We start from the raw sequence: 17586 nt of genomic DNA, 5'->3' as shown, positions 1-17586 counted from the left end.
ATCGCTGCTGTGAGTTTAACTGCAGGCGCTGCGTGATGCGCGTGCAAGCCAATTTGCTCAGGCACCCAAAAAACAAATCAGACATCTAGGAGTTGCATGCATAATCAAAATGACAGGAAACCAAGCATCACTTGAGTAACTTGAAATAGATATTATTAAGAAAATGAACACTTCTTGCAGGAAATGTAGTTTTGGCATTAACTTTACTTTTCCACCCATAAAAGATGTGCGATTCTGAAAACTGAAGTTTCACTGCCGCCTCACAGGACGCAGGTCGCTGGTTCAAGCCCCAGCTGGCCCAGTTGGCATTTCTGTGTGGAGTTTTCATGTTCTCCCCATGGGTGCTCTGGTTTCCCCCACAGTCCAAAGACATTCGCAATAGGTGAATCAGATAAAGTAAATTGGCCATAGTGTATGAATGTGTGTGAGAATGCGTGAGTGTTTAGATGTTTCCCAGTACTGGATTTTAGCTGGAAGGGCATTCGCTGCATAAAACATATGCCAGAATAGTTGGAAAGGAAAAAATATTTTAAGACTACTCAACCCAACAGTATTATCATCTATGGTAAGAGTTTACAAATATGCCAAGAATGTGCATTCAAGGTTAAACTACAGATTTAACTCAAGATTTTCATCTTGTACAATCATCAAAAGCCATTTAAAAAGCCCAATTAACACAATGCTTATGGGAAAACTTCAAAAAGTTTGAAATCTGTACAAACTCCTAATTCCAAACCCCAGGATGAGTCTAACTTTCTCCCGCAGCACAAACAGGCTCAGTCTGTGACCAGATGGTGACATTAAGGCAAGCCCAGTAACTTTGTGAAGCATGTCACTTCAGCCAGACCGCAGGTGTTCTCCCACGGATGTCTCGTTTTGATGGAGAAGGCACTAAATATGGGGTCGGTAATTGATATGGTGAAATAGGTCTGGACTGGTATCCAGCTATCAGTCCTCACGGCGAGGGATCCATTTAATTAGGTTGCAACGTCTGTGGGAAAGTTAGAGTGGTAACTTACAATGTTAGGAGCATCCAGGCTTATTAATCCTCATGCATGAACCCCCAATACAAAAACATATAATAAGATCTACAATGGACATGTTTATTAAAGGGCACCTATGATGAAAATCATCTCTTGTAAGCTGTTTGGACAGAGCTGTGTGTAGGTACAGTGTGTCCACAGTCATATCGAAGTGATAGAAATGCAGTCTTTTTTTAAAATTTATTTCCTGACATAAAAATAGGATCCAAATCCCTCCCATTTTGAGGCCCACCACAACGTGACGTAGAAGTTTGGTTTCCCCTCCCATTAAATTGATTGACAGCCGCGTATTAACATGTCTTCCTAGTAACGTGTATAATCATATCAACAAGATGAAGTGTGCAAAGCTACTGAGATTAAAAGATCTGTTGAGCTCTCTGTGATCATCAATCATCATCAAATGTGATCAAAAATGAGTTTCATGAGTGTAATTCAATTTTTAAGACCGTGCATGTTTATTATGAATTACAGCGATTTCTTCGTCTTTACTTCATTACCACAGCCGCATAAAAGAAGACACTTCAATACCAATTTGTGGACGTTAATCAGGTTTGTTTTTTAACGTACATGAATATAACGGATATCCATCCAGCAGTGGATATCAAGGTGTATCCGGTAACATTTGCCTGCAAAAACAGTGCAAAGTTAAACTTATGCGCAAAGCGCATCTCTGTGCATAAACTTTGTAAATGACATAGTGTGTGACTCATCATTGCAGAAAGGCTTGAATTAACTACACAACAAATACATCAAATATTCATTGAAAATGACTGTAGTATTTCCCACAAACATTACACGAGACCAGGTTCCTTCGTGTCTGTCACTGTGCTGTTTATCTGACGCAGCTGAGCCAGAGAATGAGGCTCACTCTGACAGGAATGTAGGAACGGTGGGTGGGGAGAACTAGCATTAAATGCACAGGCATCAAAAACAGCTACAAGATGCTCAGAGCTGAAAATTACAAACTTCAGAAAGGTCTAATAAATAATCCAAAGGTTGTTTAGAGCTGAAACCTTACATACATGTTCTGGACACACAAAAGTCTTCTTTATTCTTGAAAAAGGGGTAAAATAGGTGCCCTTTAGTCAACGTATTGAGAAAAAGAAGGATGATTACAAAATACAAACAACTAAGTTATAACAAAAATTATGCTTTTTTTTTATCTTGATTTTTGCTCTTAATTATTTATGTTTAATATTTTTCTATACCATAAACTTTGGCTACTTATTTTGGGACCGTTATCGTAGTTATTGTTAGATTAACTCCAGATTTGGCTTCAGTACTGATTAATCTAATGTATATGCACATATAATGCACATAATGTAACATTTAATGTATATAATGTGATATAATATTGGAAACTATCAAATAAAAAATATGAATTTAAAGATTTAAAGATTTGTACGGGTTGTACCTATAATCTAAGTACTATATGTAGTTTCTTGTTCAAGGACCTTTTTTATTTTACTAAAAATTTTATGAAATTGTAGTAAAATATTTAATGTCTATTACGCCTCATTACATATTTCAGTTCTTTAAACTGTATTTAATTGTTTGTTTACACATTTTAAATCACATTATGTCAGTTTTTGTCCAAAAGAGAAAAATGGCAAAAAAATTAAAGCTGAAAAAAGACAATGCTGTTGTGAACTAACCAGCAGTGTTTTTATTTATTATTTGTGTAATTGAAGTTAGAATTCAAAAGTCTTACAAAATGTACTTTAAATTATTTAATCTTACTACCAATTTTTATCTAAGTTCATATTTTAGCCACAGCTGGGGCTTGAGCCAGTGACCTTCTTGCTGTGAGGCAATAGCGCCAGCCATTGCACCACCGTCTTGCCCCCTTATATCATTTAATAAAATTAAATTCATTATTATAAAACATTCAGTTTTGGTCCAGCATCCCCAATATTGTTTTGGTTCAATGTGTATGTTTTATTACAAATGCAAAATCCTGTACCCATCATTGCATTTCATATGAGAAATTCAAACAGCACTGGTACATCTATGTCTATAACCTCCAGCTGTTTGCTTTTTAATATACGTCGAGTTTGTACAGAGCTGGGTAGAACTACATTTTCTTATTGTGCACCTTGGGCAAACAAAATAAAATTGTGTCTTTCTGTGAATTTAATAGCATTATAAAGAGAGTGGTATTGTAAGCATGAGATTATGTTTTTGTTGAAATATTAAATCTCAACAAGGCTCCCTGGTTAAATAATGGTTAAATAAAATAAAATTAAATTAAAAATTTAAACAAATTGGAAAAAAAAATGTAAAAAAATATTTAAATAAAAAAGAAAAATCAAAACACTACAACACACTAAACTAAATTATGACTAATTAAGTTAATAAAAATTAAAATAAAACTAGTTAAATTAACAAATTAAAATAAAACAAATTAAATCAAAACTAATTAAATTAACTATTTAAAATAAAATAAAAATTAATAAATTAAAACAACAAATTAAATTTACAAATTAAAATGAAAATTAAATGAACAATTTAAAATTACATTTATTCAATTATTTATTTACTTATTTTATACTATGTACGTTATCCTACTTAAAAATGATTAAAAAATAAGAAATAAATGAATTTTAAAAAAATCACTTTTTATTAATTAAATGAGTTACCAGTTTTTTTTAAATAGGACTTGTAATTTACTTTTTCTGATTTCTTGATTCTAAAGAGGGCGACGGAGTAGCACAGAGGGTAGCGCTGTTGCCCCCAGCAAGAAGGTTGCTGGCTCAAGCCTCGGCTGGGTCAGTTGGCATTTCTATGCCGAGTTTACATGTTCTCCCTGTGTTGGCGTTGGTTTCCTCCAGGTGCTCCGGTTTTTTCCCCACAGACCAAAAACATGCACTATAGGTGAATTGGGTACTCTAAATTGGCAGAAGCATATGAGTGTGAATGAGTGTGTATGGATGTTTTCAAGTGATGGGTTGCAGCTGGAAGGGCATCCCGCTTCTTAAAACATACGCTGGATAAGTTGGCAGTTCATTCCGCTGTGGCTACCCTTGATTAATAAAAGGACTAAGCTAAAGGAAAATTAATGTATGAATGAATGAATGATTCTAAACAATTGTGCAAACAGCAAAAACAAATGTCTTTGTAAAGAGTTGCTTTGAAAAATAAATTAAAATCACAGATTGAAAGATTACCGTCATGCATTTCTCACAGCACACATCCGGTACAATGAAGGCTACTGTATGCACCCTTTCAAAATACATGAACCTTTTCAAACTTTAAGGAAAGTTATTTTTCTATAACGTTCAAGGCTCTTTGTGAATGGAATACGAAGCGAGCAGAATACAGCTGTTTCAGGCAAACAGTGCTATTGTGAATCTACAGCAAGCAAACACAGAATCAATTCAGAAAGTTTCCAATTGCCTCAGAATCACTGAAGAGAGAAATGCAATATTTCGTAGAATTACTCTTTTACGTCCCCCACATGGCTTGCCAGAAAAAGAAAAAAGTGACAACTGCTATATTATTTTTTTATTCATACATCTTATTTAATTAGAATTACAACATTAATCCAATATGCCATTTAGTTGATTCAGTTATACATCTGTGTGATTATTTGTCTTAGAATATTATTCATTATATTATTTTGAACTGATTTTAATAAGTTCTTCTATTTGCACTCCGTTTTCCAGCCAGTTTGAAAACCACTACTGGGTTTCAAAGAATTATTAGCAAAACTGCATTTTAATTCCATTTTCTACATTAATGCTAAACTTTAAATGCGTTAAGAAAATATGGATACACTTGCATAGCTGAATAATAAGAGCTCAATATGTAGAAATGGCAAAGCTGGAGCCTCAAACATTGTTTCCACTTTATGTAAATCCTGTGTGTAAAATTTCAATGAAAAACAGGCCAATAAAAACCAAACACAGACTTTGATCATTAATATTCACACCCCAGCAACATTTGATTAGCCCCAACATTTCCTAGCCAAGGAAAAACAAAATGATGTTTATTTTTTAAGTCTAAGCTTGTTGGGACTCTTATTTTGAAAACGGGAGATGCAGGAAAGCTAAAATAGATACGTTAAGGCAGCAACAGCTTGTCAGAATGCAAAATGTGAGATATAAGGTTAGAAATATATTCAGTGCTCTCTGAAAAAGGATAAACTGTGTAAATGTATATTTTGTTTATTTAATAAATATGTTTGTAAGGACGCAAACACACATATAAATGGCTGAATATTAGCTTGTTAAGAGTGATGTCATGCGAATCGGCAATATATATACAGTTGAAGTCAGAATTATTAGCCCCCCTGAATTATTAGCACCCCTGTTTATTTTTTTCCAAAATTTCTGTTTAATGGAGGGAAGATTGTTTCAGCACATTTCTAAGCATAATAGTTTTAATAACTCATTTCTAATAACTGATTTATTTTATCTTTGTCATAATGACAGTAAATAATATTTTACTTGATATTTTTCAAGATACTTCTATACAGCTTAAAATGACATTTAAAGGCTTAACTTGGTTAATTAGGTTAACTAGGCAGGTCAGGGTAATTAGGCAAAGTATTGTATAATGATGGAATGCTCTGTAAATTATTGAAAAAAAAAATAGCTTAAAGGGGCTAATAATTTTGTCCCAAAAATGGCTTTTAAAAAATTAATAACTGATTTTATTCTAGCCGAACTAAAACAAATAAGACTTTCTCCAGAAGAAAAAATATTATTAGACATACCGTGAAAATTTCATTGCTCTGTTAAAAATAATTTGGGAAATATTTAAAAAAGAAAATAAAAATCAAAAGGGGGCTAATAATTCTGACTTCAACTGTATATGCCTAATATCCGATGTTAAAATATTGGTGTCTGTGATGTCAGAGACCGGTCCAGAGACTGTTGTGTACACCATGATTTTAGATTTACTTTAATTTGTGGTAGGACTGAAAAGTTGTCATAAACGAATATTTTCTCAATTCAAGAGTGGCGGCTTGGACACTCATCACGAGAAACTCACAAGCTGCAAAGCTCATTAATATTTATGGTCAATTCAAATATGGTCAATTTTTTTTTCATTACAAGGGCAATTCCTGTGGATAAATTTACCTAAGCCACACTACACACATGGATGGATGAAATGCAAGGGATGGAAAAGAAGGAAGGGACGGACGGACAGACAGACGGCAGGGAAGATGGGTGAAAGGGGGAGGAATGGATGGATGGAAGAAAGGGATAGAGGGAGGCAGGAAGTATGGAAGGAAGAAAAGGATGGATGGATGGATGGATGGATGGAATAGGATGAAAGGAGGGATAGACGGATGAGATAAAAAGAAGGGGTAGATAGATGGGATGGAAGGAAGGGATTGAGAGAGGGAGGGAGGAATATGGAAGGAAGAAATGAAGGGATTGAGGGAGGGAGGAAGTATGGAAGGAAGAAAGGAAGGAATTGAGGGAGGGAGGGAAGAATTATGGAAGGGATGGCAGGATATGGATGGATGAAGCGGTAAGGATGGATAGATTAATGGAAGGGATTGGTGGATTAATGGAATGGAAGGGATGGATGAATTGATGCGATGGATGGGATGGAGCGATGAATTGATGGGATGGAGGGATGGATGGATGGATGGATGGGATGGATGAATGGGATGGATGGATGGATGGATGGGATGAATTGATGGAATGGATGGGATGGATGGATGAATGAATTGATGGAATGGATGGGATGGATGGGATGAATGGATGGATGAATTGATAGAATGGATGGGATGGATGAATTGATGGAATGGAAGGGATGGATGGATTGAATGGAGGGGATGGATGATGGAATGGAAGGGATGGATAAAAGGAAAGGATGAATGGATGAGATGAAAAGGGACAGATGGATGTGATGAAAATGGATAGATGGATGGGATGAAAGGACGGGATAGATGGATGGGATAAAAAGGGGTAGATAGATGGGATGGAAGCAAGGGATTGAGGGAGGGAGGGAGGAAGAACGGGAGGAAGAAAGGAAGGGAAGGATGGATGGGATAGATGGATTAAGTGGTATGGATGGATGGAATAGAAGAGAAGGAATGGAAATGGAAGGGATGGATGGATGGATGGATGGATGAGAACAGTTTAGTATATTCAATTAATGGACTCCACCTTTAAACGTGGACCTCAAAGAAATTCTTTGCACAACAGAATACAAACAAGTCTGCTAAAAAAACAGGATATTTCAGTATTTATGAAGCAGCTCTCAATACTAATGAAAAGCAAGCAACAAGGCTAAAAACCACAGACCTTTATATTTGTACCCCATTAGTATCATGTCATTGCGGGGGGAGAAAAAAATAGATTGTCAGATGCAGGGCAATCCTCATCAACTATTCTGAAAATTGCTAAATCGATTGTGAATGTTTAACTTGCTCCACTTGCTCTAAAAGCAGTCGTATTCTGCTTGCGTCCCATTATACCCTCCCCCAACCCTCAGAGCTTTTGTAAAATAATCATCCATCAACTTCGGACTGCATTTGCTTTAATGATGCACCAGTAAAACATTACAAGCACAAAGCACAGTTTAACAGCTCTGGGTTGGACACAGCACATGTGAATATGTGAAAGCAGTTGCCTGCTAGTAATTTCCTCTATTGGATATATACTTCTGCTCTATTCTAAATGGCATAATTGAAGTCTTTGAGAATATATATTTTTTTCAATCATTATAAAAAAACACCGGTAGGCTAGACCACACATTGTAAAAGTAACATCATGCTTTTCTCGAAGCATACAGTATATCTTTCACATTGAAGCCCATAATTGCACTTCAACAAGTACTTTCTAGAAGGTTTGTGTGTGGGTGTGTGCACATTGGTGTGGGTGTCACAGTGTAATAACGAATATTACACAGTGTCCCAATAAGGCAATATGTGTCACTTGTCCTATGTGAGTATTTTTTCTAACCCTCCACAACAGTAATGTGCAAACTTTATATTTCTGGAGTGGAAAAAGAATTAATATTGACTCCCATGAGCTTGGAGGACTGCATTCATACATCTCTGCAATGACTTAAATAATACGTTGTTATAAGTCATCTGGAATGGCAAAAAAAAAAAAAAAAAAAAAAGTGTTCTCGCAGGACTCCCAGAGTTTATTAAGACTCTTTGGATTAATCTTCAATGCCATCTTAACCCCAGACACGCTCAATATTGTTCATGTCTGGTGAATGGGCTGGCCAATCCTGGAGCACCTTGACCTTCTTTGCTTTTAGGAACTTTGATGTAGAGTCTAAAGTATGAGGAGCGCTATCCTGCTGAAGAATTTGCCTTTTCCTATGGTTTGTAATGTAATAGGCAGCACAAATGTCTCTACCTCAGGCTGTGGATGTTGCCATCCACTCTGCAGATATCTTGCACGCCCCCATACTGAATGTAACCCCAAACCATGATTTTTCCTTCACCAAACTAACGCAGTATTTGTGATGATTGGGATGCAGTTCAACAGATGATTCATCACTAAAAATCTACCTTCTGACACTTTTCCAAATGATCAAACCTAGAAGTCAAGTTATTATTTGTTGCTCTTACAACTGGGATCCACGACAAGACTTTAGTCAGGCTATTTTATATATTCATAAGATTCTGTAACCATGAAACGAGCAGCTTTCAGACGCTTTCTATTTGTAAAAAGTAGCTTGCATATAAGATAAGGTTGAAGAAACCTCTTGTAATTTGAGGATTCAACCACTTCGGTCTAGTCAATTCTTGTTTCGGTGGCAGATTCTAGACATCAGCCCTGTCTTGTATGTTGTGTTTTGTTTTATTTGCATTTGGGTCCTTGCCTTCTCTCCTTCATTCTTGGTTTAATTGCAGGAAAAAAAAAAGTGTGTTAAAAAAAGAATCTGAAATATTTTAGGTCATACTTAATAAATAAAGATGATTTAGTATTTAAAATGTTTTATTTTGATTATTTTTATTGATTATCTTTTAAATAAATTGGTCTAGCACTTCATATTCTCAGATTTTTCATAGTATGTGTATTAACTCTGCTACTTTTACTATAAACCAACATATCTTCCACTTGGTAGAGGCTGATATTTTAGAAATTTCGGGATGTGTTGAAAAAAAGGCATTGAGTGTGTTAACTTGCGACATTAGGAGTTAAGAAATGATGCAATCCAAAACATTTTTTTCTTGGCTGGGCAGTTAAGGGGTTAAATCAAATTTAATTTGAAAAATCAAGTACCATTATAAACCTTTATACCAAGTACCTTTATAAATAGAATAAATTAAGACATTTCTGAATTGTTCCAGTTAAATACAAGGCATTGAAGAGGTGCTTTTTTCCCCAACTCCCACATGGTGTGCCAGATGAGTCAAAAGGTGCAAGTATGCAATTAATTAAACATGTTTAACGTGTTAACACATTTACTCACTGTGACATTACGTGAGACCAATACAGAACACTGTAGCATAAATTAACACCACTGGTGTCAATTAAACAAATTGTCAAACCAAATAATTAAACACAGGTCTATTTTTGCTTTCTTGAAATAGAGGGCATTCATGTATTATTTGCAGAATTATTTATATTATTTGGGGTATCATTACCCCACACACACACAAAATAATAACACTCCATGCCATGAACAGTATAAAAGGACACACTGACAAAGTATTACTTCACAACACTAGCCAACAAATAAAATACTGTAATTATTCATTATGTACATTAGATGTGAGTGGTGTAAATTAACGCATATTGAACTGGAATAGCTCGGCTTTAAGTTATACCATGATCTGTCTAAATGCTTGATTCTGATTGGCTGCAATGTAAGCAATACAACGGTTTAATGTTGACTGTTCGTTAAGAGGAAAGTGCAGATTCAGCAAAGTAATAACTTTCATTGGTAAAACTACTTTAATGTGTCCTTTTTAAATGTACTGTACTTGTTGTTCTAATTAAAACATTTACCCATTCAACTAACCCTAAACCTAGCACACACTCTAACCCTAACCATGTAGTAATTAGGGATGTAACGATTATTGAGTTTAACTCCATAGTTAACTAAATACCTTTGATTTTGAAGGGCTACATTACACTACTTAGCAAGGAGGAGGTAAAACTCAGTGTTTTTGAAATAAAATAGGGCAGAGTCTGTGCGCCTAAAAAACTGCTACAAACGCGTTAATCTCAATCATAGTCTCTGCTTGACCTACATTAATCACAAACTAAAAACGGTAAACTTTAACTGTAAATATGCAGCATTTAATGAAAGACATGCACAACAGTCTAGTTTCAGAAAACAGATCTTGTAGTTTTATTATTGTATTATTCTAATCAGTTATTATTTTTAATTATTATCCAGTCAAGTGTTGACCACTTGGTGACTTTGTCGCTACAGTAAGCGACTTTTCAGACCCCCTTGGTAACAATTTTTCAAAAAAGCGACTAGCGACAAATCTAGTGACTTTTTTGTTCATTACGATTTTTATAGACTCTCATGTGTCTGTACTGTACCATCCCTACTCTTCTGAATGAGCTGCAGGTGACACCGTCAGCCCCTCCCCTGCCGCAGAGCACTGACAGGCGGCCCAGTCCTCAAACACCAGTCTCTCCCACCTGCAGCCCGAGAGCAGATCACTCCACTGCGTACCAACGGCAAATGATTTAGCACCAGCAGTGTGAAGTGTTTCCATTATACAGTCAAACCGATCTGCTTCTCCTTTATTTTAACAATTTAATTTGACCGTTTACTCTTTTCTTGTTCACAATCACAAATATTCAAGTGATAGTTTTGGAACTTGTCTGAGTTTATTACAACTGAGAGATTACTGCAAATTCACTACACATTTATATTGATATAGTGTATTTAAAAAGCATAACATTTTGTTAAATTGAAATGTTTTTAAAGCATCGTGCAAATATAAGTAGTCCTTTATTAATCATTCTCATATTTTTAATCATCAAATGTTTCATTATTTAATTTTTTAAAAACCACCTAAATTCTCCTAGAACTCGTTGCAGATCCATATCAATCACACATGAAAAAAAGGTTTATTAAAGTCAAACAATAGCTTTTGTGTGCTTTACAGATCTTCAGTTTTTATTTACCTGAAATGTTGCTGCGGTAATGAGAGTTCAAGATTGATTCATCCTGAACACGTGATTCTTTGAGTGAATGAATCATTTCTTTTATTTAACGAAACCAGAGTGAATGGTCTACATACTGAACAGATCTGCAATGTGTCCCCTTAAAGAATCGTTACAGAGCTATGCTAGCTAATTACATTGAACTGTAATGACATTATCTTGCTTCTTTGGCCGTCAATTTAGACTCAGCGTTTCTTTTGTGCCAATTTCTTCCTTGTCAATTTTAAATCACGTTGACTGCTTCTCCATAGAGAGGATTATTAGTGAAGTAAATCGCTTAAAGTACAGTCCATTCGTTGAACTGAACAATTATATAAATTAGAGAACTGCTTCAGTTGTTTTTGTTTCTTTTATGATATATTTGGTGCGTTTCGAAGCTTGGAATCACATTTATTTGTCTTATATACGGTTAGTAACAATATAAATACATTTTTATCCTAGTAATTATATTAATTAGGGGTGTCAAAATTAATTGTTTCTTCGGTGCACCGCGATGCAGACGCGGACAATAAGGTATCTGTTCAGTAATAATCATAAACGGTTATTATGTACTGACGTCATTTATCTCCTGTGCGCTCTGTCGCGAGGGAGGTGAACCCGATTAGTATTTACAACACTCAGCCAACTCAGGGCCGGCCCGTGGCATAGGCACCAAAGGCAAATGCTAAGGGTGCTGTATATCCAGGGGGGCGCCAGAAAGGAACGCGGTTCAGTTGGTTTTGTTTTCAAAATTCTTGACACACATTCAGTTATAGACGGCAATAACTCAAAAACCTCTTACCCTAAAAAGATCTAAAGTGTGTTTCCAACAAAAAGACAAAGCTGGTTATGTTTCACAGCTGTCTTTTTATTTTTTCGCTGGATATTACGACCACTGCTCCGTTTAAGCCCTCGCAATATTTGCTTAGCCGGGAGAGTTCGCGCTGAGAGGAGCTCTCAGCAAGGGACCGTCGGAAAAGTGCTTCTTTTTTTTTTTTTTTTTCGTTTTTCTGCTCCGCTCAGCGCGAGCTCTCCCTGTTGCGAGGGCTTAAGTGTGTGCGTGTGTGTGTGTGCGTGTGTTTGTTTCTTTGGTGCTGTCTATGTTTGTGTATGTGTTTGAATGAGAGACAGTGTACATGACAGGGTACTGTGTGTTTATACAGACAGCTTGTTATAGCCTCCCCCTAAAATATAACACTGTATTGGAAAGCATCGTCAATGCACCATGATATCGAATTGAACTGAATCGAAGGCATGATAATCGTAACCGAACCGAACCGTGAGACCAGTATAGGTTTACACCTCTAATATTAATACATTACATATTAATCTTTAAAGCTTGTATTCTGTAATCTGTAGTGAAATACATTTTTAAAGTAGCCTTCTCAGCGCTGACCAGAGCAGTAATCAACATGGTTAAAAATAAAAGGCAGCACTGCGTGAACTAGTGTTAGGTCATTTAGCTGGACCAGTCATTTACATGTGCATTAAACAGTGCTGTGAAATGCAATTAGAAGAGCTCACGGGTAGACACAGACATGAACAGCAAATTAAATGAATTATGTCATTTTCCACATCACTAATGCAGAAAAAAAAATCAAATGCTGCACAACAAGGGTCAGCATAGAAGGCTTTTCGTCAATGTTTATCATTACTGTAGCAACCATTGGCAGAAATGTGGGATATTCGTATGAAATTTTATTATATTATTTATAACATTTATATAAATACCATTACTTTGCTAATCAAGGTGATAGATGTTTTTAGGTTTTTGTTTTTATAACAAATTTTTTAAAATAAGTATAAAGCAAAAAAAAAACTGATATAAACATTTAAAGCTTGCAGTCCGTCAGTTCTCCTTCACTAGGTAAATTATAAACATTGTTAAAATGTGAGCAAAATAACCGAGGATGTTGTTAACTATGCATTTAGAATGACCCGGGGTTAGCCATTTAAAAAACAAAAAGTGTACTAACTTCCTATTTTCAATGGCAGAGACGAAGGAAGTCTGGAAGTGTCCGGTGGTGAGCAGATCTGGCGTGGTGTGACCCTGGAAGAGCAGCCCATCTTTGGCCATCTTCACCAGGATGAGTCTGACCAGCTCGCCCATGTACATCCCACTAATCATCTTCTCGAATCTGCAGGAAAACAAATTGTGCTGATGAGGATTATGAACGATGTGAGTCCACCGTTACAGGTCATCTCAAGGTCGCTGATGCCATACTGGGACAGCCCCCCGTACTAAAGAGATCTCCAATCACCATTATTAACAGTTAACCCCGGGTGGCTTTGGCGGTGCATTCACACAAGTGATGATGACTAATTTTTTTTTAAACTCTTTAAAAAGACATGTCCTTGAAAGTAATTGATAAAAAAGGAGATTTTATCTCAGCTGTATGCCTGGCGGCAAGGGTGAGAAAAAAAATGAAATGACTTTTCACTTGATTTAGACTATGATTTTCACTTTGCGACTGGTTATAAGATGATTCCAGTTCAAAGCGGAACACTGCCAAGATACGCTTCTATTTAAGATATAACAAACAGCTTTTTTTGTTTTGCAAACACAAACACATTTTATGCATTATGGTAACTGACATTCTAGAATATAACCAATTATTTTTTTTATGCTACTGTAGACCTACACTATAATAAGTTTGAGCACATAAAAATATTATCAAACGAAATATTTCATGCAATTTTTGCTCATGTGCAGGGTCAGACAGAATTTGCTGACTTTTTCAACATTTTTCAAACACTCTTCAAAAGTTTTTCTCTCAAAATTGTGTACAAATCTGCAGATGTATGCAGAATGATTTGGAGAGTACAGCACTAAAAACTTAATATGTGAAATTAAACAAATGCATTTTTTAACTTTCATAAGGTTTACAATGCAAATCCAATTAGAACCCCTTGTGTGGCATAGTATGTCTCTTATATAATACATCTACTAAACTATAGAAAACATAACTTTGCAAACTGCATTGTACATAAATTGCATAAACATTTACATATACAAAATTACTGATATAAATATGAAAACTAAAATATATTTGTACATATATGTACATATATTTGACTTGATGTGCTATAGACAGATTAGTCTAAAAAATAATACGTTTACAAAATATAATTAATACATCCACAACACAATTTAGTTATAATGTCCAACTTGTACTCCCTAAACACAATTCATAAATACACAAATATAATTTGTAAGTTCAAAAGACGATTCAAAACATACAAATCCAATTCAGAAAAAAAAAGGATTAAAAAATACAAAAATCCAATTCACAAATTCAAAAAGACAATTCAGAAATAAACATATCCAGTTCATGAAATCAAATGGTGAATCCAATCTCAAATCCAATTTGTAAATTTAAAAAGACGATTTAAAAATACACAAATCTAATTTAAAAATAAAAAGATAATTAAAAAGTATACAAATTCAATTTGCAAATTCACAAGATGATTAAAAAATGCACAAATCCAATTTGCAAATTAAAAAAGATTATTCAGAAATATGCATATCCAATTCATAAATTCAAAAGACGATTAAAACATGCACAAATCCAATTTAAAAAAAAGAAATTAAAAAAATATGTAAATCCAATCCGCAAACTCAAAAAGACAATTCAGAAATACACAAATCAAATTCACAATTTTAAAAAGACTATTCCAAAATTCACATATCCAATTCATAAATTCAAAAATATCAAAAATGCACAAATCCAATTCACAAATTCAAAAATACACAAACCTAATTCCTAATTTCAAGATGATTAAAAAATCCAATTTGTGAATTCAAAATGACGATTCAGAAATGCACACACATAATTAGTAAATTCAAGACAATTCAAATATACACAAATTTAATTCATAAATTCAAAAGACGATACAAATATACACAAATCCAATTCGTAAATTTAAATGGCTATTCAAAAATGCAAAAATCCAATTAGTAAATTTGAAAGGCGATTGCAAAATTCACAAATCCAGTTTGTAAATTTAAAAGATGATTCAAAAATACACACAAATCCAACTCGTAAATTTAAAAAAAAATATACATATCCAATTCATAAATTCAAAACGACAATTCAAAAATGCACAAATCTAATTTGTAATTTCAAAAACAAATTATTAAAAAATACACAAATCCAAGTCATAAATTTAAAAGATAATTCAAAAATACACAAATCTAGTTCGCAAATTCAAAAAGACGATTCAGAAATAAACATATCCAGCTAACAAATTCAAAGATTAATTCAAAAGTAAACATGCAACCCGTAAATGGAAAAAATAATTTATTTTTAATTGTGAATTCACAAATTGTGTGTTGTATTTATGAAGTATATTTTGAATTTACAAACTGGATTTTGGGAAATGTGGATTGTGCTGTGCATGTTTAAATTTTATTTTATAAATGTATCATTTCTGAGACTGATCTGGCTCCATAGAAAAAGGTCTCTACAAAGATCCAAAAAAAAAAAAGAGAAAAAACTCCCTGGAAACAATTGCCATGGTGTAAAAACAGAACCTTAGTAGAAAAGTTCACTTCTGACCCTGACAGGATGCTTTCTCTACAAGGTTTGTAGAAGTCAGATATAAAAGAAAAAAAAAACACCAATTATATTTTTCTAGAAATAAACCACAAACAGCAAGCCAGCTTCGTATGGTGCTCCACAGAAACAGTGAAAAAAAACGTCTTTTTCCACAGGGCAGATAAAACTCTCAACCATGGGAATGTGAAGATGTTTACAGTACTCAATCTCAAAATCTAGTCTCAACATTCAATGTTCCCTTAAGAGAGCAGAGTATCCAGAAGAACAATAGCACTGGCTTTCAACCTTAAAGAAATGCCATATTACTATATAACCTCAGTGAACAACGAGAAATTACATTAAGTCAACTTGAGACCAAAAAACGAAGGTCTCACTAAAGATTATTGTGCGTTACACAATTAGAGATTCGATTTGCAATCAAAGAAGCTTCAAAATCAATGAAGCAAAGTTCAATTTTCTGTTGAGAAAAAGAAGCTCTGCAAAGACAATAGTGCATATGTAGGAGCAAATCAAATCAGGAAATCAGTTGCTGGACTCCATCAATGAAAGCCATTGGAGAGCTCAGCCACAGGCACTCATAGCATCATGGTATTTGATTTCAGATCTGCATCCCTTAAGCTCTTAAATTGCTGCTTCTTAACAATGATATGAAACCGCCTGTGGAGCTGCAACACTTTAGGTTAAGAACAGCAGCTTTAAAACTTCAGAGACCCAGGAGATCTGATGGGAAAGCAAGCTAATGCATTGTTAATGATGGTGTAAGAGTTCATCTAATGACTCCATTTCTAGCAGGAACGTATGCTGGTTCAAAACTGCTTCCCAAGGACAAACGTGTATGCAACAATCCTCTTGTGGCTGTATGTGCCCATGGTGACAACAACCCTGTTACCTGCTTCCGTAATTGCCTAGTTGTACAACCGGCTGACTCCGCTGCCCTACAGGGAGAAAGGCTTCAATGGCTTTCTGTGTCAACAAAAGAAGTGCCAGGAGTGGCTCAAACTGTCACTCACAGCTGTTTGCCGGGGTTGAGAGAGCCAGCGTCGATCTCCCGGTCGAACTCGGTGCGGAGGTCATCCAGGGCACCGTCATCTCCGAACGCGCCCCACTCCATGTTCACACACATGCGGCCCTCATCACCATCCACCAGCTCCAAGTGCCGCATCTCCTCCATGTAGCACGCGTTGGTGCCTGTCCCTGTAAAATACACCTCATGTGTTTACAATGAAGATTACAGGTTGGTAGAGTAACATGTTGCAACATTTTTTAAGGAGCGCCTGGTTACATTTGTAACCAGTCCAAAATACCAGTGTCCTAATAAAGGCTGTTGGAAATAAATAAATGATTAAATCCTGACAGGCTTGAAAACTAGCAGTTTTGAAGTTCGACAGTTACTACAATACATGAAAAGAACCACCCCATGCTGAGTAAAAAAGGGTTTGTGTGACACTTCAAACAGGGTTCCCACACTTTCTCACAAGCAGATTTCTATGAACTGCTTTATGCAGGATGAATATGAAATGATTGTATTATATTAAGAATTTTGGAGGGACTAGTTTCCTATTACATTTTTAACTTACCATTATGTACAAGTGTTTCCATTAAATTATCTGAAATTTAAATATGGCCAAAAAAACTTTTATCCTGAAGCTCCATGCAGAGCATAATCAGAAATGTACATTAAGTATATGCATTTTCATAACATAATGCCATAATATATAATACCGATACACATACATAGTTTAAGTCAGAATTATTAGCCCCCCTAATTATTAGACCGCTTGCTATTTGTTTTTGTTTTTTCCCCCATTTCAATTTAACTGGGAGAAGATTTTTTTTTATTTCAACACATTTCTAATCATAATAGTTTTAATAACTCTTTTAATCTCTAATAAC

The 17586-nt window shown here is 35.0% G+C and overlaps 1 protein-coding gene across 1 annotated transcript in view; it reads right to left on the bottom strand.

The window, feature by feature from the left end:
- The window catches only part of hk2 (hexokinase 2), a 140685-nt gene that overhangs the window by 71240 nt on the left and 51859 nt on the right, over window positions 1-17586 (bottom strand). The window contains 2 exon segments of the mRNA NM_213066.1: window positions 13111-13272; window positions 16704-16887. Coding sequence (NP_998231.1) covers window positions 13111-13272; window positions 16704-16887 — 346 coding nt within the window.

Source organism: Danio rerio, chromosome 5 (assembly GCF_049306965.1).
Source record: "Danio rerio strain Tuebingen ecotype United States chromosome 5, GRCz12tu, whole genome shotgun sequence".
Classification (NCBI taxonomy): Eukaryota; Metazoa; Chordata; class Actinopteri; order Cypriniformes; family Danionidae; genus Danio; species Danio rerio.
The sequence above is the reverse complement of the archived record's forward strand: the minus strand, read 5'-3'. Positions and strand labels throughout refer to the sequence as shown.